The 26,969-nt window shown below is 36.2% G+C and overlaps 2 protein-coding genes and 1 non-coding gene across 4 annotated transcripts; all 3 read left to right on the top strand.

Moving 5' to 3' along the window:
* Window positions 1-1,243: 1,243 nt before the first annotated feature.
* On the top strand, window positions 1,244-12,290 carry cdh27 (cadherin 27). Its single transcript, XM_043251592.1, has 17 exons — window positions 1,244-2,019; window positions 3,165-3,281; window positions 3,870-4,019; window positions 4,097-4,241; window positions 4,935-5,098; window positions 5,431-5,559; window positions 5,710-5,892; window positions 7,204-7,499; window positions 7,721-7,863; window positions 8,069-8,296; window positions 8,433-8,654; window positions 10,275-10,396; window positions 10,512-10,607; window positions 10,726-10,815; window positions 10,911-10,952; window positions 11,059-11,145; window positions 11,215-12,290. Exons 1-17 carry the CDS (start codon window positions 1,996-1,998, stop codon window positions 11,446-11,448), a joined length of 2,472 nt encoding a protein of 823 aa, XP_043107527.1. The 5' UTR covers window positions 1,244-1,995; the 3' UTR covers window positions 11,449-12,290.
* Window positions 12,291-15,169: 2,879 nt separating this feature from the next.
* Window positions 15,170-19,641, top strand: LOC122353608 (zinc finger protein 425-like). 2 transcript variants are annotated; one of them, XM_043251426.1, is made up of 4 exons: window positions 15,170-15,862; window positions 16,848-17,408; window positions 17,933-18,024; window positions 18,801-18,932. In XM_043251426.1, exons 1-3 carry the CDS (start codon window positions 15,697-15,699, stop codon window positions 17,986-17,988), a joined length of 783 nt encoding a protein of 260 aa, XP_043107361.1. In that variant the 5' UTR covers window positions 15,170-15,696; the 3' UTR covers window positions 17,989-18,024; window positions 18,801-18,932. The 2 variants fall into 2 exon arrangements, with proteins under 2 accessions (XP_043107361.1, XP_043107360.1); XM_043251425.1 differs by lacking the exon at window positions 17,933-18,024 and having other exon boundaries at window positions 15,177-15,862; window positions 18,801-19,641.
* Window positions 19,642-24,523: 4,882 nt separating this feature from the next.
* LOC122354690 lies at window positions 24,524-24,688 on the top strand. Its single transcript, XR_006252141.1, has one exon. It is a non-coding gene; the product is annotated as a U1 spliceosomal RNA (small nuclear RNA).
* Window positions 24,689-26,969: the final 2,281 nt, after the last annotated feature.

Here is a 26,969-nt window from a genome sequence, read left to right as displayed (position 1 = left end):
TCCGGTTATATCTTATGAAACATTACAATTGTGGGATATTAAAATCACAATTTTGTAGAAACCTAATTATGTGAGTTTAGGGCAACAAGATGTTATTTGTATACATTTATAGTTTGATAAATTGCATGCAAAATACACAGGAATATGGTGCTTTTTTTGAGCTTTTCGGGTATTGTCATTATTTATCTGACTGCCATCAGTTAGTAGCAATGAATGGTAATGTATCATACCAATCACAATTGTAGCAATGGGTACCTCAAGGCTCAGTACTAGGATTGTTGCTTTTCACGCTTTACATGTTATCCTTCAGAGATATCATCAGGGAATATGGTGTTAGCTTTCACTGCCGATGATAGCATGATTAGCCCTTTATTTCTTTGCTGCCTGACCAAGCATACCGGTTTTGCAAAACTAAGATAAGTTCTTACTGATAAGTTGTTACCAGACTAAAACATTTGTAAGTAATAAACCACTCGGACAACTAGGGTGGTTGCCATTTGCTTTTAATAAGCAAATTCTAGATCCAGACTAGAACCAGAAGTCCTTTTCTAGACTTCCTGCTGCAACACTGCACTTCCATATCAAACATTTCAAAATCTTGCTAATTAATTACTTATAAAGCCATGAATGGTTTAGCTCCTCAGTATTTGAGTGAGCTCTAGTCCCATTTTAATCCCTTGTGTCTGCTGCGATCTCAAAACTCTGGTCATCTGATAACAATGCAGTGTGCAACGCAGCTCTGAATGAATGAAAACGAATATGAAAGTGCGCAGAGTATAAAGTTATTGTCTCTCAAAATGAAGTGTTGACTCAGAATTATTGAAATCAGTTTAACGAATCCTCAGTCGTTTCATGTTGATGTCAACATTAGACATTAGCATATTCGCGTTGGTCTGAATGAAAATGCTAATTCATTCTTTGCCAATGGGTGTCGCTTTTAGAGTGTTAAAAGCTCACAAACACTGCTTTAAATGAGATCGACCATTCACCAGACGTGTTTGGAAAGATTAATCATTGAACGACTCGCTAAACAGGTAAAAATGAATGCATATTATAAGAAAATGAAAGTGTTTTTTGAACTTGCATGCATGTCAACCTGACTTCCAAAACCAAAATATGAACCTTTCGTAACCCATAATAGGGGCACTTTAAATTAGACTGCATTTGATCAAACGGAACACTTCCCATAACACCTAATTTATTGGTTACTTTGTAAGAAGATTAGCATCTACGCTAATATAATATTCATTTTTATTGCAAGGTCACTGCAGCCACCCGGATCCAGTCTGTATCCAGACCAGATGGTGGATCAGCACTTAGAGACGACCTCGACAGCCCTGAATGTCAGCAGAGACCAGGATATGAGCCCCAGAGACAGATCGCCAGTAAATACCTTTATCTAAACGGCCATCAGTAGTTAGCTGCAGCCTGAAATTAACCTGCTGATTTTGTATGGCCAGAGGACAACTATGGAGTTTTGATTCTCTCGACAAACCAGTAAAATAAGGGTGGTCACCATAAGGCACTTGCTAGTAACGCAGTTGTTGCAATGATTGTCATCTGGTTGGGCTTGAATGACTAATTTTGCAGTTCTTAGACTATAATTTAGGTTTAGGTGTAATTTGAATCCATGCTGATGGCTAACAATGCATAATGTACAACAAAAATCTCAAAAAAGGACATTTGCAGTCATTTACTGTTCTTAACCTATTGCCATTTTTTTTTTTTGTGGTTTAATTCTCCTTTTATCTCTCTTGCTCTCTCCCCCTATAGAAACATGTATAATGTCTCTCTCTATAATGTCCGCATGTGTACACTGCATACTGGTGCTGCATAACTAACACAGCCCCAGGGTGTAGTTACCTGTACGTCTGCGCTACACAGGTGGGATTGCGCTCAGTTGTAGTTAGAAGCAGGTCTGAGCGTGAGAGTTCAGGGGATTCCAGTGTTAAAGCTTTCCGCCTCGTATTAGGAACTGAAATTACTACGGCTACAATGTTCAGCTACTTGGTGCTTGTGGTGAGTACAGTTTGTGCTGTTATCACAGTTGATCAATAGCTGGAAGAAGTTTGTAGATTCTATGACATCAAAAAAAAAATATATATATATATATATATATATATATATATATATATATATATATATATATATATATATATATATATATATATATATTATTCTGTTGATAGTTACTTTTTACATTGTTTTTCAAAGGAAACTACTGGTAAAAAGGGATTAAAGGGTAATTTCTTCCTAATTCTAATTCAATTCTACATTATCAAATTCAGTCATATTGATTTTTGTCGGTTGAAAAAAATTTAAAATCAATTTAGTCAAAATCTTTGATTCATTGTTGATTTATCTGTATTTTTTTTGATATTGTGATTTTCAGGACCTCAATCTTAATCAGTAGAGTTAATAATATAATTATTAGCAATTGGATAACCAGATGAAATGCTGTTTTCTTTCTCTTTTCGTTTTATTTTACATCATATTTACACAATCAACAATAGGACCGATATCACCAGTAGGTGTAAAATAAAATAAAGAAAAGAATTTCGTTAGAGTGTGGATTGTGGATCATTGTCTTGTACAAAAAATGCTTTATTAGATTAATGCACATAAACGAAAGAACAAGCAGCAAAAGAACACGGTGCAAACTACATTTGTGCGATTAAATAATACAAATTGTATTTAATATCAACGATATTTGTGCAATGAAATAATACTAAAATTATTATTATTATTATAATGCATTTTATGGAGGTCTTTTGCATGCATATTCTTGTAATACGAGTGCCTATCGAGATCTTTTTCTGGGGGTCAGTTGAGAAAAGCGGCAACAAAGGAGCGTTTAGTATATAGCCTTTCCCAAACCTGTTTCACAACATTGAATTCTCTCCGGTAAACATACACTGCAAGTTCAAAATGTCACAAAAAGTCTGTGGCTTGCACTCGAAAAGTGCAAAAATATGTCCTTTGACCAAGCCTTCATAGCAGAAACGACTAAAAATGATCTTAATGTTAATGATTGAATGGCATTTATAGTGGGTAGGCAAAGCTGTTGCATCATGTTCACATAATATAGGTGAGGTGGGTCTTATTTAATATAACATTTTAAAGCCACACAATAAATAATAAATAACACACTGTTCTGTTGAAAGGGAATGATCTGTCTGTGCAGCGCAGAGTCTCTCAGACGTCATAAACGATCCTGGATTATAGACTCTTTTGACATTGTGGAAGAACACCCGGGCCCTTTTCCTTACGAACTCGGGCAGGTAAGTATCATTTCTCTCAAATAATGTAATAAATCATAAAATAAAGCAGACCTATTTCATTGGAGTGGTTAAAGATCTGGCTTTGTTGCTGCCTTTTTTGGGTCAAATTATCAATTAAAAGTCCTTTCAAATGCACGTATGTCAATTTGATTTAAACTGACCACAAACCAGAGGATGTTGAACTGGAATTAGAATTGGAATTTCAATCGGAGGAACAGGAAGACAAATGCATATATTTAATATAAATTTCTATAGTTTGTGGTCCATAAGATTTTTTTTTCTTTCTTTTATAAATGTCTGCTTTTATTGAAGAAGTAAAAGTAAGAGTAAAGCATTCTACATTATTGGAAAAGATGAAAGATGTGGTCTCATGAAATCAAATAATAATAATAATAATAATAATTTTTTTTGCATGCATTACCTGGTATTTTATTTTAGTTTTTATAATTGTAATTTTTACTACTTTTTTTTTTATTGTATTTTTGATCAAATAAATAAAAAAGCATCAGTTTAATCACAAATTATCAAGTAGTTATCACAAATGTGCCATATTATTAAAAAAAAATCCCTGCCCCCCCCAAATTCTAGATTAAACTGGACCGCAGCTATTTAGTGGAGTTCAAGTTAAAAGGCAAAGGTGTGGATGAAGACCCAAAAGGTGTCCTGTCTATTGATCCGCTCACAGGAGTCATTAAAGTCCACCGGAAAGTCGACTATGAGCAGCACAGCATTCTGAAGGTAAGTGGAATCAGATTTTTTATTAGACGGTAATATGAAGGATGTACGTTGGAGCTAATTTCATCATGTCTTCAAAGCTGACCTTCCAAGCAAGAAACAAGTCCAACTCAGCCATAGATACGCAACTAGGCATGGAGGTCAACATACTGGACATCAATGACAACCCTCCGGTTTTCCAGAGAAAAGTTTATGATGTTACTGTAAACGAAGCAGCAAAACAAGGTCAGTGTCACTGCCAAGCTGTAATTATGTGTATTAATTGTGTGTATTGAAAAATTTATATTATTATATTGTGTTGATAGTTTGCCGTAAGTTACTTTTTACATTGTTTTTTAAAGCAAACTACTGCAAAAAAAATATATTTTCTTCAGGGGTTATTTCTAAACTAATTCTAATTCAAATTCTACATTACAAAATTCAGTCATATTGCATTTTTTTTGTTGAGAATTGCAGAGCTGTAATTATGTTTATTTTACGGTAATTTGATTTACTTCAAATTAATGTGTAAATCCAATGTGGCTGTTGTTTTTTTGATGACCAGCATCACTGTAATTTTTCTGAATCATTTGTAATTTTTAGTGGCATCTTACATAACCATTAGTTTTATAATAGAAATAATGGTGGAAATGAGTTAGGATTATACACTGAAGTTTGCTGCATTATAACTATGCACAATTGCATTATGTTGCTTTATTAATTAATTTGGATAATGTGCTAAAATTACAATTTAAAGGGATTTAAAGTAAATTAAATTTCATATATATATATAGTTTAAACATAGTTTATTCATATGTATTGTAAGCTTACGGAAAAAAAGTGACTAGTACAGTATTTAGATTTTCTCATTTTGAAAAAAAATATGAAAGTGGGACAACATGACAATTGACATATTTTTATTTTTTTTCCTGTTTGCAGGTGCTTTTATTGTAGGTGTCCTAGCAATTGATAAGGACGCACCAGGAACTCCAAATTCCACCATCGATTACAAAATCATTTCTGTCACTCCAGCAACTAAAAATGTGGAATTCTACATCCAAGAAAGTGGTGCGATATCTTTCAAAGGATGCTTTGATTATGAGGTAAAAAAAAAAAAAAAGTGAATGCATATTTTCCAAGTACAGAAATTATTACTTTGTTGTTACTTGCACAGCGTGTAATATACTATATAGCCTATAGCATGCATGCCTGTAAAAGCAGTGTGTTATGCTGGGATTGAGATATTGGAGTAAAAAGACATGAGCCATCATGTTAGTGCCTGACAGACCAACAGGCATTACAGTCCACTTTCAGTTTTCAAGTAACATGTGATAACATGTCTTTAAAAATATCTTGACATGTTCAAGGTGATTTAAAGCTAGCGTGCGAATTTTTTGAGAATGCAAATGAAGAGTCTAACCAGTTTTCTTTTCAGGCGGCTGATAAATACACTATAACAGTTGAAGCTAAGGACCGTGGAGTTGTGAAGCTGTCAAGCACGGCAACCATAGTTGTCAACCTTCAGGACGGAAACAACCATTTACCAGTTATCACAGGGCAAACGGTTAGTGATGGGGGATAGTTCAATGGATAATCCATTTGTATACATTTTCTTAAATCATGTTGTTTGTTCTTTTTAATTGCGTTATCGTGAGTTGATTGATTGATATTAATTGGAATGCAGTGTATTTATTTAATTTTGTCTCAAACCTAGGGTTCAGCTAATGTGATGGAAGGGACAAAAGGTACTTTACCTGTCAAAATACACACAGCCGATACTGACACACGTCTCACTGCTGCATGGAGGGTCACATACTCCATACAAGGGGATAAAGATGGCCACTTTGCCATCAACACTGATCCAGACACCAATGATGGAATCCTCACAGTGGTCAAGGTATGTGTGCACTGTGAATTATTATAAATGAATTATTCAGGTATATTGACTCTTTTATAGGCCATTAGTAGTGTACGTTTTGACCACAGATTACACAAAAAAGATCCTTTTTCAAATAGAATGTGCATATACTGTAAAAATCAATAGTTATTTCAACTTGAAATAACTTGTTACTCTGCTATCTGCAGTTTTTAGGTGAGTCAACAAAAATATTTTAGCTGACGGAACTAAAACATTTTAGGCAGCGGGGTAACAAGTTATTCCAAGTTGAAACAACTATTGATTTTTACAGTATATGTTTGACCATGGCTGACTTAAATCTGCTACACTGCTGCTGCACACCATTCTGACAGATGCTTAAATCATAAAAGTAAAAGAAAACAGCTGCATGCTGTTAGAGAGGGACGTTCCCTGTATCAGATCTAGACAGGTGGTCCTGGGGAGGAGGAGGCTAAGACGAGGGCACGCTTAGCACGCAGACACAGTGTTCAGTGAATCTGATTGGTTGGGGACATTAAATTGAACGAACCAAACAGAACAGGAATAGTTTCAAGGCTAAGCTACTCATTTAATGGATGGCTATGGTCTTCCTAATGTCATCTTTTCATCTGAATATCAACTGTTGTAATATTTAGTCAGTTTGAATGGTGTTGAAGATGATTGATCTTTTTTTTTGTTCATTGGTGGACATGTTAATGGAGTCGTAAACTGAGATTCCCGTTTTCTTTTGACATATAAGAGGTCACTGTACTATAAAGGTCCAGCAAGCTGCAGAACTAAAACTCTCTTGTTAGTATAAAAACAGCTTATTTTAAAGCCTATATATGCCAAAACAACAACTTATGGAATGTTCTACTCTGTGATGTAATAGTGTGGTTAAACAACGCCTCCACAGAAGAAGATCAACGGCATTGCTGCCTTTTTTGCCCCGCCCACCGATTTGCATATGTTGCATATATTTTTTTTACCTAAACCTAATCCGTCTGTGAGGAATGCAGGCAGTCACACATGTCAACAGCTTACATGCCTATTTAAACACAGCATTCTAATGAAGGGAGTTAAAAACAGGACAGAAAAGTGTATTACCACTCGTATCATTCGAGATACATTTTGGTACCAGCTTTATTATTTTCATCTTTGATCCTTAATGTAATTCATGGCGTTATTATTCCGTAATTCCACAAGTTAGAGGAGCATTTTAGATGTCTTTGCTATTCATTCAAATCTATGCTGTGTGTTGCAGTAACAAAATTGCTATACTGATGTTGTGTGTACATTGTTGTTTTATCCTTTTATTTATTTTTTTGCCAGCCTTTAGACTATGAAGCCAACACAGAACAGAAAATCACCATCTTTGTAGAGAACGAAGAGCCTTATTTCTCTTGTGAGGTTAAAGAGAGATCTGCAGTTGGGCTCTGGACAATCATCACAAATCCACCAAAACCATCCTCTAGGAATATAACCATAACTGTGGAAGATGCCAATGACCCTCCATTCTTCCCAAATCCTGTAAGAAAAGTAATTTTGGAAGAAAATGGTGCTGTCGGAACTTTTGTAGACAAAGTGACAGCGGTCGATCCTGACACCGGACGTCCCCACAAACTAGAGTATGCGTTCAATTATCAGAATCACTTGGCTCCTAAAAACATCTGGAAAATAACGCCATAGTTAAAATGTGCCCTGTTTTTGTAATCTATACAATACCAAACTTGAGCATGAACATGATTGATATGCTTGATAGTGACATGTCTAAATATGTCTAAATGTTTATATTGCCACCCCATATTTGATATTGCTAAAAATAACTGATTTATTTCTCCCGCACCAGGTATTCTATTGAGCAGGATCCTGCAGGCTGGTTCAGAGTAGACAAAACAACTGGGGAAATCTTTGTGAAAGAGTCTTTAGACAGAGAATCAAGCCATGTGACCAATGGGACGTATACGGTCACTGTCCTTGTGACGGAGAAGGGTAATACAATTCATGTTTTCATTTGGTTTGCAGATAGTCTGGTAACGGCAACATCTATCCATCCATGTTTGAAAGCCTTATGTGGGGTCTCAGAGATGCGTGTGTTGGGTTGTAGAAAGAGACAAACCTAGACAGTTTATTAAAACTGTTATCATCTCTATAAAAGTATTATTTTAAAAAAATGTTCTCTGATTTTTCACACTAGATGACACTCCTCCAATGACAAGCACTGCTACCATCCAGATCCACGTCGAAGACAAAAATGATAATGTCCCTGTTTTAAAGGAGAACATGGTTTCTGTTTGCCAGTCTGATGAAGTATCACGTACAGAGATCACAGCCTATGACCTCGATGGGGATCCGTACAGCGGGCCGTTCAGTTTTGAAATTATAGGAGATCATAAGGAAGAATGGAGCTTTGACCCCAGTCATGGTAAGTAACAGTAATAATAGTTTTTAAAAAATTATATAGAGCCTTATATAGTGTTCTCAGCAATAGGTTAGATTTTACTAAACTATGATGCAAAAAACTTGGCCATCGCCTTTCATCTTATTTGCTTTCTTTTCAGGTGACACAGTGCATTTGGTGAAGGATAAAAGCGTTCATGCCAGTCTGTACACATTGATTGTGAAAATCTCCGATAAACAGGGCAGGTTTGTCCTCCAGAACCTCTCCGTTGCTGCGTGTGACTGTGTGGTTTCACCAAGCTGTCTGATGGAGCGCAACACACAGAAAAAAGTGGGAAGTGGCATCATAGGAATTACCATTCTTGCCGCGCTGATGATTTTTGGTGAGCACGGGATTCTGTTAAATTCAGTAACACATTACCTGTCCTGTGTTGTCCTACTGTTATAGGGGCAGGAGGACAGTTAAGTAAAATTGTATTATTGCTAAATGCTAAGCCAGCAAAGCAAAGCAAAGCAAAGCAGCAAAGACAGTATTGTCTATGTTTTTATACTCCTACTCCACTAGTAGCAACTCAGTTTGATTGAAATAACTCTAAATCTCAACATAAGTGTACATTAAAGACAATATCAAGTCTCTTTAATTTCTTATCTTGCTAAAAAAACACAAAAATAGCACTATAACAAGCACTTTCCATATTTTTTATGGCATGCTAGAAAATCCTGTATATATTGTTTTAAAATGTTTTACATTTTTTTTATGTAGTAACAATCAATGTAAATCAAAAAAAAATCTTGCTATAGGAATATGACACCTATAACATCATAAAAGTTCTATACTAGTTTAATTTTTTCAGATATTTTCAATATACTCTTAGTTTTAGACCTGTGCTAAATGTCTTTTTTTATCCTATTTTTTATTTTAGACAAGTTGTAGTCGACGAAAAGTCTCAGTGTTCAAGACTAGTTTTCATCAAAGGAAATCTAAAATAGTCTAGTTTTAGTCAAAGAAAACCTAAAGTATTTTAGTCTTGTTTTACTCAATGAAATTTTAGGAATACGATTATTAGTACAGCAGTATTCATTTTGGCAACTATTTTTAATTTAATCCTATATAAAAAATTTACTTAACAAAATTTTGTCATTTATCATATTTAGTCAGCCTTGTCCTGCATTTGTCATTGAAATTTATGAACTTTTTTTGTAAGGTTTTAATCAAATCTCTCTGACTGTTAAGTCACATTTTTTATTCATTTTTTCAGTAATTGCACTATAATTCCAAATGGCAATAACCTATTCCTCTAAAAAAAACAACAGCGGTTAATTAAGTGCATTTATTCAGCATTTATTTTAACGAAAATCACAAACAATACAGTCGAGATAAGATCTCATTACAGAACACCGACCAGCTGCGTGAAATTTTAATTTAGATCGCTAAACTCGTTTGATCTCTGAGCATGCGTGCACATGGTTGCCAGATTGCTTAAAATAAGCAAAACACCTGGCAGAAAATGTATCCTTATACAAGCAATTAATTTGGGCATTTGTGCAATCAAACTTTCAATATCTGGCAACCACACTTATGAAGACTCATGAATGCTTGTGTATTACCATTTTGTCTAATCAAAAAAAAAATTCAAATTTTTCTTTTTTGGAATACATTTTGGTCTTTTCATTTTGCCAAAGAAATTGCATGTTGATGTATTCTTCATCTCCTCTTAGTCAAAAGCTCAAAATTAACGAAATGAACACTACTGAGTATTATTCGGCTACTTTTTCACTTGCTCATGAGCAAATTACCCTCCTCCTTTCCTTTGCAACAGTCAGGGCTTCATGCCATTCTTCGCTAAACCAGACACCTTGTATCTTGAATAATGTCACTCTGTAACAACCTGTATGCTAAGTGTCACTCATTTTGACACTAATGGTTCTGACAGAAATATACGTGCACTAAGTTCATGCTGTTTTAAAAGCCTCTTGAATCTGAAAGCCGTTTTTCCTTTTAGCATGTCTGCTGCTGTCTCTCACTTGCTCTTGCGGACCTGCGAAGTCTCTGGTGCAGGTAGACAATGTCTTAGAAGATGCCCTTTTGCCTTCTAACATCGAGAAACCTGGCACTGACTGCGTGGTAAACCCTTTAAATTAAGATTTCTTATGAAAACAAAGCTAAATGGCACTTTGACAGTGAGGTCTAATACAAAGATAATAAAAGACTGGTTACTGTGCTTTTTATATTCATAAAGGTCCCAACTGTTCTACTGAAGAAGGCATCTGTTAGTCACTCAAAGGATGAAACTTTTATTCATAATGGGCTTCAACAGTCAATTGACATTAAGGCGGTATGTTAAACATATTTCACAATGAAATCTCGGAAACACTATAAATGTCTTACAGACCCACTGTCATTCATTACACTACAAATCACTGCATTGTATTCATTTTGTTTGTTGACAACAGGTATCCAGCAAAACTATAGCCACTCATAGTGTCCCAGTTCAAATGGATGAGTACTGGTCTAGAGACAGATCACAGTGTTATTCAAATGAGGTAATAAAGCAGTTCAACAGTTCATGGAATGAAATTGTCCCAGTTAATTATCCTTTCAAAGTAAAACTGTGCTGTCTTCTGTTTCCAACATACAGGCATGGACGTGGAAACAGTATCAGAGCGACAACCGCTATCAGGTAAACCTTACAATCATTTCATGGCATGTCTGAACTGCTTTTTAGTGAAACGTGTGAAATCCTAAAATCAGTAATATACAGTTTTAGAGTTTCCTTGCGCCCTTAGGGTTCAACATTTAGCCGGAGGAGCTCCCAAAGAAGACAGGGTAACCATTTCATCAGCCACTCGACTCTACAAAGTTTGCTCTCTCAGGTACAGTCAATTCAACATTCATTCATATATTAATTCGCTGACTAAACATACTTCTTTCTCACCTTTCAGAGACTGCATTCGGTACAGCACATAGAAAATGAATCGCTTGATTACGAACCTCGGCTTTACGCACTTGAGGACAACTCCGATAAATTTGTAGACCTGGACCCCATAGACATGCCTATGAATGAGTTCGATCCTGAGCTGCTCTCAGACCTTGGGCCGGCATTTAAGCATCTGGCTTCTATCTGTAACCCAGGGACACCGTCAAAACCAGAAGTGACGAAGAACGGGATCAGATAGTGCAGGGATGAAGACGAGGATGAAGATGTTTCACCTTCTTATTCACGAGAAATCAATCCATCAATCAATCAATGAGGAGATTATAAAAGTCTTTCATAAAAACTGCTCAGTTTGATTGGGATTAAATTAGGTGGTATAATAGCGTTGTTTTTTTATTATTCAAACATGAATGCGAATAAAATTCACACTTTGATTTTTATTTTGAGATCTATTTCAAGTGAAATAAAATGCACCTGCAAAGTTATTACTACCTCAGTTTGATAAACTGCAATTACCTGTATTTCAATAATGTTTACATATCCTAAAACATATGTTTAACAACTCAGGGTTACAAATAATTCTCTATTAGCTCCATTTGCCCGTTTTGTATTTTATTTAGATTTTATATCTTAACGTTTGACGTTTAAATGCCTTTTTTCCTTACACGATCAAAATGTATTAACAAAAAACAACAACAACAATCTGCAAATATGTGAAGGAAATCAGAGAATAGTACAGAAATGTATTATTGTGTATGACTCAGTGCTTGATTACCTTATTTCCTTTTCTAAATGTTTATTGAGTGAATGTTTTCTTTCGGGATCTCTATAACCGCACACCCGCATCACCCTGTCACGCCATTCCAGCATTTATGAATTCTCTTCATCTGTGAAAATAAAGATGATTTTTCCTGACCATAACAGACGTGGGGTAATGTCTGTAGCTGCTGTCACACAGAATTGTCATTTTTGGGGGAAGTGTTCACGAAAGCACTCTGTGTTCAAAATGAGCGAAATCCATGTAATTAACTAGTACAACATGACTTCATATTCCCGACGGAGCCTTTTTTATCTTATCCTGAATCACTGCAGTACACTTATAATAAGTGCTTACATTCGGACTATTGTAGCCTGTTGTTATACCTGTGTGAATCACCATAGATACAGGTGCATCTCAATAAAATACAATGTCGTGGAAAAGTTTTATTTTCAGTAATTCAACTCAAATTGTGAAACTTGTGCATTAAATGAATTTTATGCACACAGACTTAAGTCTTTGGACCATTGGGGAACAGCCCAGTTCTTCTTAGTCCTTAGTCCTTTCATTGTGAAGATCACTCAAATTCTTGAATTGATTTTGTTGACAATCCTCATAAGGCTGTGGTTTTCTCAGTTGCTTGTTTATCTTTTTTCTTCCACACTTTCTGTTAACATGCTTGGATACAGTATTCTGTGAACAGCCAGCTTCTTTGGCAATGCATGTTTGTGGCTTTCCTTCCTTGCGATCAAGAATCAACCTGCAATTTTTTTTTTTTTTTTTTTTTTTACAAATTTGCATTTGTTCTGTTTACGTGGGGATGATACAGGCATCGTGTTCAAAAGTTTGTGTTTTCAGGCCCTCAAAACAGTGTTATTAAAGACAGTCGCTGAAGGAGAAGGTCTTAACTTTTCTAGCTGGGCTCTTGACCTCTTGACCTCGGGCACTTTCGCTAAGAATGTTTTGTTTGATTGCTGTGAGGTTGTTAGACAAGCCAGAAGAAAAGAAAACTCGTTTAAATACTGATGTTAAAACACAACCAACACCACAAAAAAAAAGTCAAGGGTCAAGAGCCAAACTAAATCAAACACTGACCGCCATAATGGTAATTAAAAAAAAAAATCTTCATTGATTGTACTCAAAGTTTATTACCGTTATACTTATAGCATACTTTCAAGTATACTTTGATAAACTTAAGTGAGCCAATTTAGTCCACTTTTAGTTTTACTTAAGCATACTTAATAAAATAACCTTGAAGTATTCTATTTGTGTTAAAGGTTGTTTTACAAACCTTCTTTGTTTCTAATTTATGAAGGACTTTTTTTCTAGCTTTGCATGACTTCAGCCGTGCCTAAAGCCTTGCTGTGTACTTCACCACAGCTGCCAGTTTAAATATATATATATATATATATATATATATATATATATATATATATATATATATATATATATATATATATATATATATATATATATATGGATATATATACACTATGTTGTAATTGGACCGTACACTATGCTTTGACATAGCAAAAATGTAGGGAGAAAAAAAAATCATATATTACAAGATTACATTCAGCGATTTCAACCTGACAGAATTATTTCAATCCATTAAAATCACCATTAAAAGTGGAGAAACCGATTTCAAAATATTTCCGCCACCTAGTGGTTCATGGTAACACCAACATGATCAAGATGTTCTAAAAAATGCTTTTTAAGGCAGATCACTAGGTTTACAACAAAGCTGATATGCTTCACATTTAGCTATGTTTATGCATTTGGCAGATTTACATTACATTGCATTTCAGTCAAGAGCCCAACTAAAGCAAACACTGACCACCATAAAGGTAAAAAAATAAACTCTTTTATGGGGGCTTGAAAATACAAGCTTTTGAACACGATGCCTGTATCATCTCCATGTAATCAACACAAATGTGAATTTGTGAAAAGCTGAATATTACATTTTAGCAGTTTTTTTTTCTTATTGCTAAGTACTGGCCTGGCATGCATAGCATAGCGTTTAGGTTTTTTTTCACTTACTTTTTTTGTGCTATTTTATTCATTTTAATGGTACATTGTAAGCATTTCATTTGATTAATAATACTTCATTATAGTGTGTTTAATTAATAAGTAATAATGCTTGTAATATTTAGAAAAAAAAAATTAAGTAAATATAGCGAATAATATTTGCAGTGTCTTTGGATGTGTCTTTGGAAATTCAGTACAGAAGATGTGTAATAGCGATCCCTACCATGTAACATAGTATCAAGTACACTTAAAAGTATATTTCTGAGACATACATAATGCCCATTTCTGAGAAGCACATAAAAAGTAGACTAAAGTACTAAGTACTAAAATTATAGTTTCCTATTTTTAGTTTAAAAGTAATTTGTAATGCTTTATGTTCGGTGTGATAATCATAAACCTTGTTTGCTATAATACATCTATTTAAGCACACCACTGTGGAGCATAATCCACTTTCCTGTACCAGTTCAGCTGCAGCCCTTATCAAACACCTGAAGGTAATCGTTGTCTAATATAAGGATGCTCAAACTCTGTCCTGGAGGACATGTTCTAAATTGGATGCCATATATATGTAATTTGTGTTGGGGGAAAAAAATCCTTAAAATTAGTTTTAATGCAAACAAGCAATAAGATTGCAATATGATGATTATTATAACTGCAATACGTGCTGGTAATAAAATAAACATTTAGATTTAACAATGTAAAAAAAAAAAATACTTTGATGGCAGCATGTAAAGGAGGCATACGAATGCGATAACACGTTTTTATAATGTTAAAGTAACGTGTTAAACGTGTAGGAAATCACCCTTTTCACAACACAAAAACATTTTTTACAACATTGTTGTGTTTGCTGGGTGTAGACTGGAAACACTGTAAATAAATGTGTTCTTATTCTCTACTCATCTGTTTGTTTGTACATTGTATGCTTTATTAATGATGTGTTTATGGAGTTTGATCTTTTAAAAACACTTTTAATGGATTAAGCCATGCTAAGCATTTTTTAATGTCCCAGCATCTGCCACCGGAAGTGTCCCTGCTTCCTTTTACACTGAAATGCCTTCCGTTTGCACTTAAAGTTCACGCACATCCACATATGAAATAACTTGCGTAAATGGTTTCGACAACAAAAATGGTTTAAACAAACGTTAGTGCGCATGCGCGCATTTGCAACTTAACTTCCGGTAGACGTCCCGATAGGATCAATACCAACAGCTAAATCCTTCTAGAGTAGATTATTTTGAGATATCAAGCAAAATATGTTTACTGCGTAAATCAGACGGGTTTATTAAAATGCTAATTCATTCCTGCCAGCAGGAGGTGCTTTAAGCACGAGAAATTAAGGTTTCCCTTAATGGCTGTAGACGCAGCTCTTGAGTTTTCAACTTTTTTCTAACATGCGGGATGAAATGAAAATGACATTTTCTAAATACAATGTAATACATGTATGGGAAAACACATCACCATAGGCTGGTGTTCCCGAAGAAACCGTCTATAAGCGAAGTTTGGTTTTTAAATCCTACACGGCGCTTCATATTTTAGTTTTACTTCTCGTCTCTGTCAACGCTTCACACTCCTGTCCAGTTGGCGGCGGTACGGCGGCATTTCTACTGGTGTCCCAGCCAATGTAAGCATCAAAAGAAGAAGAAGCAGAAGCAGCACATAGACAAAAAAATATATATATAAATATACATATATATATACATTAAGATGGGACTTGTGTCTATTCATTCGTTTTTAATTAAGCGAATGACAGCAGTAGCTGAAGAAATATTTAACACTCTTAAAGAGAATATGATTGAATATGAGCAGGAGATCGAGCGCCTGAAGCAGGAGAACTGTTGTCTGAGGAGCGCACTGACTGAAACACACCATGGTCAGTAAAACATTCATTAGAAACTCTTCATTTTCATGGTCCGTGTAAATAACGCGCTTTTCAGACATGTAGCAGTACTATGGAATCATCTGAAATACTTTTTACCACGTGAACATAATGTTATAGGCATACGGTAATCTGCCTGTCAGTATATGATGTATATTTATCAACTCTAAACCTAAGTGTTTTCATTTAGCTGTTGTTATTATTGTCACGACTGCGAGTAATTAAAAAACATTTTAGATTAAAATAAAAAAATTAAGTAGATTGGAAATTGTTGGCTAGAATGTAATGCAATGGAATAATGATACATTTTTTCAAATACCCGTTGTATCAAATACTATATATTTTAACTTTAAATAAGTAAATGGTTTACCGGGAATCTTGCTGTAGTCCAGTAAATGTTCACTCAGTACTTGGTAGGGGCTCCTTTTACTTTAATTGAATCAATCAGCAAATCATTATCTTCAAAAAGCTGATCAGCAGAAGGAAGCATTCAAAGCCCTCTTTTCAGATGAGAGCGAGTTTTGTATTTCATTAGGAAAACAAGGGAGGAAGGGTGGAGAAGCTTCAAGTTGCTTGAAGTCCAGTGTTAAATTTCCACAGTCTGTGATGATTGGGGTGCAGTGTCATCCAAGACATTGTGTTTACTAAGACGTTTTGTAGAACTTCATGATTCTTTCTGATCAGCTTTTTGAAGATGCTGATGGCCGGATTGATTTAATTAAAGAAAAAGTAGCCCCCGCCAAGTATTGAGTACAGGTACAGTAAATGAGCATATTTCCAGACAGCTAACAATTCATAAAATAGTGTAAAGATAGTGAATTGGTGGGTTTTTTTTATTAAATGTGAGATCTTTTCTGAAGATCTGCCCCACATTGCAATCAGGACAGAATATTTCTGAAAAATTATGTAATGCATTCCAGCTTTTTGTGTGAAAAAAAGCATTATGTGTGTAATGTATTTCGTACTTCATGCCAAACAGACACTCAGGAAGATGCAGTTCCACAAGGTGCAGTGGGTTTAGAGCTCTCAGAAATACAAGTAAAGATGGAGGTTGCCACCGTGCTGTCTCACGAGCCTTTGACTCACGAAGCTTCTACTATAACTTCAGCTCTTTCTGAAGATTTTAAATGGCAGGAAACTGATCAGTCCCTCTCACTTCTGCCGAATGTGATGTCGAAGAATGCAGATCTGCTGTCATCTGTCACAGTCAAGTCGGAGTGGTGTGATGATCAGACCAGTGAATCAAACTCATCTGCAGTGCAGTCTGGGAGGGATTGTAACTCTGAAATCGCAGCTCCCGAACAAGACCCTTCGTCTCCTCAACTTTGCATTGAAACTTCTGATGAGGTGGTACAAAAGGCAATTAAAAATCACCAGAAAACATCAGTGTGCAAAATTTGTAGCAAGTCTTTTAGCACCAAAGGAAGTTTGCAGAGACACATGCTTGTCCACCAGAACATGACACCTTTCTGCTGTGGTTCACGTGGCAGTCATTTTAAATCCAAACTCCACTTGAAAGAGCACGAGAAACTCCATACAGGTGATTACCACACCGTTTCTTTACTTATCTGCAAAACCTGACCTGGTATTTATCCACCCATTTGAAACTTTCCTGCTTTTAAAAAGTAAATAGTCCATGTGAGTCCAGTACTTTTGTGAAGCAACGTGTTTGCTTTGGGTGTAAAAGAAAAATAAACTATTTGAGTCAATGATGTATTTAAAAAGGCAAACAAATTATATCTTAAAGGCATAGTTCACGCAAAAAAGACAATTTGTCATGTTGTTCCGAACTTGTGAGAGCTTGAAAATGAATGTATTTTTGATGCTTTCTGAGAACTCTCTGATCCTCCATAGACAGCAAGGATCCCAACGTGATCAAAGCTCAGAAGCATAGCAAAGAGATTATTAAAATAATCCATGTGGCGCTGTGAAGATGAATTGTTGAATAAAGTTATTATTTTTGTCGTTTTCATGCACAAAAAGTATTCGTGTAGCTTAAAACTTGATAATACTTAATAATTGATGGCATTATTAATGATGTTTTTTTTTTTTTTTTGTAACAAGAAATCAAACAAATGACTGTTTCTCCAACTACAATCATCTCAAGCGTCACAAAATAGGAGAGGATCTTCCCTGAAACCTCAAAATGTTGATAGGTCAGTGTTCTTGGCCAAAAACCTTTAAAGGTGACATATCATGAGAATCCGATTTTTCCAGGTTTTAAGTGCTAAATCAATTTATTTACTGTATATTGCTGCTGCCACACAGACATAAACAACTCTAACTTGTGTTTTTAATGTAAACTGTGAATGTGAATTTAGTTTAGTACTTGCATGCTGTGACAGTCGTTTCTGTCTGTGTCCTTTATATGTATCCACTCAGAAAACCATATATCAGAAGTACAAACTAATATAGTTTACAATGTATGCTTTCAAGGTGATTAAAAGTGATATGATCAGAACCAAAACAGGTGTTTTCAGGTATTAGCTGTAGATTTGCAGCTCTCTGAAAGCGTGAATCAGTAGCTCAAAAATTCTGGAAAGGAACAGGCTGTGTTTGAATCAGTAGCTCATTTTTGTCAGGAGAGAGAAGCCATCAGGGGATGGGAGTTATTTTGAGAAGTAACTAGTAACTATAATTACTTTTTAGTAACATGTAAGTAACATGTCCAACACTGCTCCTCTCTATGTTACTAAGCCATGATCGTGTTAGGATCCTTGCTGCCTCATTTTTGATCTGAAATTAAACAAAGGTCTCACAGATTTGGAACAGCATAAGAGTAAGTAATGACAGAATATTTATTTTTGGGTGAACTATTCCTATAATTTGGGGCTTTAGTCTAGAGAATGCCATTATATTGCCTTATAGGGTAACCCATATCAACATTATGTTTTTAATCAATAATCACATTTACACATTTCTATCCCTCCAGAAAAACGAGTAAAGCATCAGACAGAAGAACCAGTCAATTCACAGCTCTCCCACGTGGAAATAACATGGCAGCAGGACAGTGTAAATGTGAATGCAAACTCACAGCAGTCTACCAGGTTAAGTCTCCGTGCTCAGGGCTCTAGGAAACTTCCTTTTCATTGCAAGATACGTGACAGACCATTCAGACATCAAAAGAGCATGAAGAACCACATGCTTTCGCACCAAGGTGATCGAAACTACCCGTGTATATTTTGCGGCAGAAGGTTTCTTAAGAGCTGGCATCTTGCGGAGCATTTAAGAATTCACACTGGAGAAAAACCATTTGGATGCAATAAATGTGGAAAAATGTTTGTTCAGTGGAATCAGGCCAGATCACATATAATTAAGCATCATGAAGGAGATATGTCACTGCTGTCAAAGGAAAAAATGTAAACCTGTACATCATTTCTTGTGTTTACCACCTCTTTAACAAGGAAATTAGAATAGTAATGTTATTTTGAATTTCGAATGTCATGTTAGACTTTTATCTCATTTTTTGCAAATGTGTATTCTTCCTTTATCTCATGTCTGGCATTAAAGGTATAGTTTACGCAAAAATGAAAATGACCCCATGATTTACTCAACCTTAAGGTGTAGCCTATAAGACTTTCTTCTTTCAGATGAATACAGTCAAAATTACATTTAAAAATGGCTCTTCCAAACTATAATGATAGTGAATGGGTGTTGAGGTTTTGAAGTCCAATGAAGTGCATCTATTCATAAAAAAAAGTGCTTCACATGGATCTGGGGGGTTAATAAAGGGCTTCTGAAGTCAATGCTTTTGCTAGTCTCATAAGAACCACGTTTTGGAAAACTTAAAAACTTAATGTTTGCTCTCAAGATTGTGTGCTTCTACAATCTTCACTTCCCACCGAAGCTTACACTATGCCTACATCATCCACTTGGACGCCACTCTTATTTGTGAACACAGTTAGAGCAAGCTAGAGATTATGGTTAAGTTCTAAATATGGACATTTTTCTTACAGAAATACATTCATTTGCTTCAGAAGGCCTTTAACAAACCTTCACAGCAGACAGTATGTTATATGATGGAGGGATGCCCATTATTAAACTTCAAAATCTCAACACCCATTCACTGCTTAAAGTAGCCAAGCCCGTTTTTTTTTTGTTTTTTTTGCATTTATTTTTACTTTCAGTAAAAAGATTGGTCAGTTTGATTTTGTGAGCTTTTAATGTTTCAAAAGTGCCACCTAACTGCAAAAATCCCAGATGGGTTGTAAGGAGACTTCAAATCAGCATAACAAAACATTTTCTGAAAATAATCATCTTTTCAGTCTTTTTTTTTTTGGACTCTTCAAGAATATTAAAGTGCTTTAATGGCAGAAAAGCCATTGTAGAATCTTTGCGTGGTTTAGAGATAGTGATTCATTTGTGTTAACGCTTTATCAGTGTAAATCTCTAACATCGTTTCCAATCATTTCACATTTATATACTGGCCGATCCTCTGTCTGCGTGTTAAGAAAAATCGGGAGTAAGTGCAAAGTACGAACAAGCATAAAGTGATAATGATTCTGATTGAATGGATTGAGGGTCATGCAGAATTCTAAAGTCACAAATAAATGGAATTAACAGTCATTCACTATCATTATAAAGTTTGGAAGAGCCAGAACATTTGCAAAATGTTCAGCGTATGTGTTCAGATGCAGGAGATGCAATAAGACTATGTACTATGTAGTGAATTACAAGAATTTAAGCTTAAAGGTGAACAATTACTAACCCTCGTGTCACACATGAGATTTTTAGTCATCGTTATATATTATACTGTATATACTATACAGTCAAGTACATGATCTTTCCTGGAATCATTTTACCTTCTTAGTTTTTTTCCCACTCCTCATAAACAAGTACACTAGAGAGCCAATATATGATGTACAGCTTTACAGCATTTGTTATGTTTTACAGACAAATATCCAAGTCTTATTGATGCACATGGGGAGTAAAGCCAAGCCTGTCTGGTCTGATCACACAGTGCTACTGTGTTACTGAAGGACTTGATAGAGGAGTGTTAAAACACATGGTGCATCTGCGTTTGGCGGTTTAATGCAGACATCATCTTTTAGATCAGATGGATGGCTGGGTGTGTGTGTCTCATTTACCTGGGGAGAACTGCTCTGATGCAGCATTTCATATAAGCAGAAACTAGGCCTAGAACCTAAACCTACCTAAAACTTGAATACTATTCTTTTCCCGTCTTGCAAGTACAGTACTCCTGTGTACCTCTGGAAAAGCAAATAGTTGCAGTTTAAGCTGGTCACACAGGCTGATATACAAAGATAACTAACAACCTGAAGACATGGGATGATGAAATAAAATATGTCTCGTTAGTAGAAGATATTTATGAACTGATCATCTAAATCAAGATGATGCCTTTTGAGATTAAGAGCGGTTCTGGACATAAAAGTAAATACCCAAACCAATCATATTTTCCTTTCCTTATTCTTAATAAAGCACGCTAGAAGTGTTGTATTTTCATTGATTCTCATTCCTGAGTAACATAATAACATTTATACACAACGATATTCATACAAGATGGAACAGAATGTATGGACTGAAATAAATGATGGTGGTGATAAAGTTTTTGTGATTTTTTAAAAAAAAGTTAAAACGGAGAGTAATTTTGTCAAATTTATTAAAGGTGTCATATGATGCAATTTTAAAATGTTCCTTTCTCTTAGGATTGTTACAAGCTGTTAGCGCGTAAATAAGATAAAGTTGAAAAGACAACATTCTCGAAACCAAAGAGATATTCTTCATATAAGTTATGACTTGTCCACAATCCCCTAAAATGGCTTGATGTGACATCACAAAGTGGGGGCGTGTTTTCATAACACTGCTTAAATGTTTACGCAAAGAAAAAGACGAAGCTATTATTCTCGCTGCAGTGGTGCATGTGCTGGATGTGCTTTGCGTCGTTACGAAAGTGAAACTGCTTTCTTCGTGCTTTCATAAGAGGACACAATTAGAAATCAGTGGTTAAGTTGTATTTACAACACCGTTCCAAAACAGTTCAACACAAATATTCATTTACTGAGTACTATTTCCTGACCCTGGGAGCAGCCTATGCTGCATGTGCACAATTCTAGTCTAAGATTTAGATGCCTAACTTTAGATCTAATAATTGTCCATTTCGTTGATAATTATGGCTTACTTTATCTAATTATACAACTGTAGGCTACTTGTTAAAGTCAGCTATTTAAGGCCAATTTGCAGTAATTTAATAACTAAACATGATCTTTCTTTTTTTGTATACAAAAAGGAAAGAAATTTTATTTGCAAATGTTTTAAATGGTTTATACATAATTGTGAACAGTTACCGTTTTTTTTAAGACTTTAAAGGATATAACTTTAATGACTTCCTGAGAGGCTCTAATATTCCATTCATAAGTACATTAGTATTTTTCCTAAACATCCCTTGAGTATCATAACTGCACTCTGCCTGATAAAATGCGGTTTGGTCTCTGTTATTAGAAACCATTTCCTCTAATAAACATTGTGTTTCTTTGACAAAAGTATTGTCTAGAAAGATTAGATTCGGTTATTAAACTTTTCTTATTGGGTTCTTATTGTCATGAGTTTATATTGCATGCCACAAATATCCTCCATCTCTGCTCTGAGTTGTTTGACTCAACATATCACTGCATCCACATGCAGTTTGTATTTTCAAATTGTGAATTACAAATTTGAAGAGCACTACGGGAAATGAATGCCACATGAAGGGTCATTTTAAATGAAAGTGAGCAAATTTGTTATCCTACAGAAAAGATAGTCTTATAGAGCCCTAAATTGTCACATTATTTTTCATTACTGTTCAAGACCACCACTTCAAATTTTTCTCTCTGCTTGGAGATGGCATTCACCTTCTACTGACCTCTGTGACAAACAAAGAGCACTAGAATCAGATCCCGAGAGGGCACAGAGGGGGCCCATGGAGGATTTATCCTTTTCACCCCCTGTGGAACCTGATGATCAGGTCATGCTTTCCCAGAGACCTCCCATCCACTGCGCCATGGTTAGCAGCAATAGCTGCTACGTAAACTTTAAGGGTGAAGGGAGACAGCCTTTGCTCCAGCCCTTGCTGCAAGAAGGAAAGCACAACTCTAATTGGGCATCTTCGGGGGTTGAGTAGAACACTACTTGTAAAAAGGTTCCACTTCAGAGCATAAGCTTGTCTCATGGACAGCGCTTTTGCTGAAGCAATGATGTCAACTACCTCTTGGTGTAGGTCACCTAAAACCTCTGCAACCTGTTCAGGGACCAGACATGAAGATTTCACAGTGTCTGTGCTAGACGTCTCACTGCAGGAATGCATTTGAGAAGGCCCCACAGCCAGTGCATCCGTGCCAAGAGTTCCTTTGGTCGGGGAGAAGAACAATTAGCAATGAGCGTTTTAAGGGCTTCTCCAAAATGACTCCGAATCAGCTGAACCGTCTGGGGAAGGAGTCACTACTCTTCAGGGAGCACAGCTTGGGACAGCTCGTTGGCTGCCAGGCCCCAAATGCGAATGGCACCAAGTGACCTCAGATGCCTCTGACTCCAAAGAAGGAGATGTCCTTGTCCTCCCTGAGCTTGCATAGTGTCTGTGCTAGAAGGCTCACTGGGGGAAACGCATACTTGAGAAAGCCCCGTGGGCAGCTGTGTGCCAGTGCATCCATGCCAAGAGTTCCTTCAGTCAGAGAGAAGAACAAATGGTAGTGAGTGTTCTCTGGAGAGGCGATCAGGTCTACCTTTGCTTCTCCAAAATACTCCAATCAGCTTATACCAATGTGTCATTTTAATACACTCAAAGTGGATAGGTCTCTCTAAGCAAGATCCCATTTTGTTTGTCATCATCTGGCATGACGTAGAGAGTGACTGACAGAAAGGAAACAAAAATATAAAGATTTATTTTTTGTTCACAAAAAGGGAATAAAAATATTTGCACATGTATTAAATGGTTTAGATCATTGTTGTAAAACTTTAAAGGATATAACTAAAGGTTTAATGATGTCCTCTAATATTCCCTTAATTAGTTTTTTCCTCAGCATCCCTTGAGTATCATAACTGCACTCTCCATAACAAAAGCCATTTCCTCTTATTAACATTGTGTTCCTTGACAAAAGTCTTGTCTTAAAAGCATAGATTCAATTACTGTTACACATCCTCCCATCTCTACACTGTGTTGTTTTAATTTCACTCATTTAAAGACAGACTGGACATATCACTGCATTCACAGGCAGCTTTATATTTTCAATTTGTGAATTACAAATTTGAAGGGCACTACGGGAAATGGATGTCAGTGTAAAGGGTAATTTCAAAAGAAAGTGAGAAAATTTGTTATTCTACAAAAAACATTTAAAGAGCCCTCTATTGTCCCATTATTGTTCATGACCACCACTTTAAATGTACCAAATTTCATAATTTTTTCCATGTTTTTTTCAAAGGGCTGCCAATGAATCCTATTCCATCCCACCCCTTACCAAAAAGTAGTATCCCATGGTGTACACCTTTTTGGAGTTTTATTTTAGGTGTTGATGTCCTTAAGAATATATATTTGTGGTATAAGAAACAAAAACCATTTCAATATGTTTTTACAGACCCTTTTTAGGGAGTTCCGTCAAAAAAAGGTTGATTTTGGCCTGTCTAATTACTAGTGATGAGCCTCTCTTCTGATTGGCCTGTTCTGGCATACTTACCTGGCAGGGGAGACACCATGATCAAGACGGTGGTTCACCCAGGGCGAGGGTTGACCATTGCACTCCGGTTGTGCTGACCCAATGCGAATTCCCCAAATGTTTGAATCTCGACTGTGTAATTTATGGTAATGGGGGACTGCGTTCGCGCTCTCCTCTGAAAGTTTTTTTTTGCAAAATGATGCTGCTGTGTTTGGTCGCTGTCCTGGTTGCTAGACGTCATCTAGACTGTGCCTTTTCTTAGTTTTTTATTTTTATTTATTTTAGCTTTTTGCACACAGCACACTTGCACTAATAACATACGACAGCAGCACACTTCTAAAATCATGCTGTTTAGATGAAGCTTTTTAAATCAACCCCAAATGGCCTCGTGAAATACTACGCTGGGCAGACAAGAACAATGGACAAGAGCAAGCTCCTAAGCACTGGAGAAGGAAGCATTGCAGCAAACGTGCTGGGATCTAAAACAGGCTGCGGGACAGAGCACACAGTGCTCCTCTTTCCAATATCCTCCTTGCAAACGTCCAGTCGCCAGAAGCCACATTAAAAGACGTGCTGGATGACTTGGACTGGGACATGTTCCGCTCTAGCTCCGCTGACGTCAGTGAGATTGCAGAAGTAGCCGTTAGCTTCATCGGTACACTAGTTGATGAAGTTACACACACCACCACAATACGGACGATACGGTTGTACTGGGCCTCATATCCAACAACAATGGAGGCTAGAATCAACAATCTTGATGAGGTGGAGAGGGTGACAATGTGGTGTGAATCAAACTGTCTCTCTCTGGATGTAAGCAAAACCAAGAAAATGGTGGTTGACTTTAGGAGAGGACAGCGAAACTACACTTCGCTAGTGATCAGAGACACACCGGTGGAGAGAGTAAGTAGTGTCGAGTACCTAGGAATACACATCTCTGAGGACTTAACCTGGACTCAGCACACACAGATGCAGGTGAAGAAAGCCAGGCAATGTCTATACCACCTGAGACAACTGAGGAAATTCAGGATCCCACCTGGGATTCTGAAAACGTTCCATACTGGTGCCATAGAAAGCCTACTGACTGCATCTTATCATGGTATGGAAATTGCTCTTTTGCAAATTGCTCAATGACGGCAAAGCCCTTAAGAAAGTGGTTCACTTAGCTGAATGCATCTCTGGTTCTGCTCTACCCTCTCTGCAAGACATTTACAACAGGCGTGGCGTAGTCAGAGCTACAAAAATCATTAAAAACAATACACACCCTGCAAATCCTCTCTTCTGTCTGCTGCACTCTGGCAGACGATACCGCAGTCTGTTGGCCAAAACAGAGAGACTCAAAAGCTTCTTCCCCCAGGCCATCAGACTCCTCTGCACACAATTGCCACACTATAAGAACTGTGATAGTATAATGCCATCACTACTATTGCATCTGCACTTTACAGTCATTTGTACATTTGCACACTTTGTCTACCTCTACATAGCCACTTACCATATATTTTACATTTTATCTTATTGTCATATATATATATATATATATATATATATATATATATATATATATATATATATATTATATAGATATAGTTATTTTGATTTATATATTTTGTAAGTATTTATTTTACATTGTACATTTAAATACATTTCTTTCTTTCTCCTTTGTCTTGGAATGTACCAGAATAACATTTGAGTCGTTACCGGAGGGTGGTTTTATTTACAAGATGTGAAATATTAAAGGCCGATCGGTCACATGCTATCTGCGGGAGTATAGAAGAGGCAACGTTAGTTCCTTCTCTCATGGAGTCGATGCTTGACTTCTGGTATGCCTTGTGTGGCATTATAGCCAGGCCGGGATGAGCTGCAGGTGTGACCGATCAGCCTGTGATGGGCATGGCCAGGTACTCAGCATTTGTTGCCAGGGCGATGCTGATTGTCTCTCGTTTATTAATATTGTAAATGTATAATATTGTTCGTAATCTGTTACGCCCACTTGAGTCTCATCAGTAGAGCACACACACATACACTGAAGTAAGCTAACCCTGAAGTATAACATACTCTGGAGTGGGTTATCTTTAGAGAGCAATCTGCTATTGTTACTTAAAGTTTTTGGAACCGAAAGTTGAGGTTATGCTTACTCTTAAACATACTTGAGGATGTCACATATCCTGTTTTCTGGAACACCCCCCAGGTGGTGTGTCTTATCAATTATTGCCTTCCTGTGTACAGTATTATATCTGAAATTTTTAACAGCCCCTTTGATTAAAAAAAAACAAAACCAAAGCTCATTTTCACAGATATCAAGAATCAAAGTTAAACCTCAACAGTGGAGAGCATTAAAACGTCAATTGCAGTGCATTCTTTTTAAGACTGATACTTTTTTTTTTGGCAGAGCTACTCTATGACAAAACAGAAAGAGAAACAAAGTGACCAACAAAATTACACTTTTTGTTGCACAGTGTTAC

Source organism: Puntigrus tetrazona, chromosome 11 (assembly GCF_018831695.1).
Source record: "Puntigrus tetrazona isolate hp1 chromosome 11, ASM1883169v1, whole genome shotgun sequence".
Classification (NCBI taxonomy): domain Eukaryota; kingdom Metazoa; phylum Chordata; class Actinopteri; order Cypriniformes; family Cyprinidae; genus Puntigrus; species Puntigrus tetrazona.
This window is presented reverse-complemented; position numbering and strand designations above follow the sequence as displayed.

Bases quoted from the DNA above. Each gene is read 5' to 3' on its own strand.
- cdh27 (XM_043251592.1), top strand. From the start codon at position 1,996: ATGTTCAGCTACTTGGTGCTTGTG. The intron at 5,099-5,430 runs GTAAAAAAAAAA...TTTTCTTTTCAG, and splicing joins AAGGATGCTTTGATTATGAG to GCGGCTGATAAATACACTAT. The intron at 10,608-10,725 runs GTATGTTAAACA...TGTTGACAACAG, and splicing joins AGTCAATTGACATTAAGGCG to GTATCCAGCAAAACTATAGC.
- LOC122353608 (XM_043251425.1), top strand. From the start codon at position 15,697: ATGGGACTTGTGTCTATTCATTCGTTTTTAATTAAGCGAATGACAGCA. The intron at 15,863-16,847 runs GTCAGTAAAACA...CATGCCAAACAG, and splicing joins ACTGACTGAAACACACCATG to ACACTCAGGAAGATGCAGTT. The intron at 17,409-18,800 runs GTGATTACCACA...CTATCCCTCCAG, and splicing joins GCACGAGAAACTCCATACAG to AAAAACGAGTAAAGCATCAG.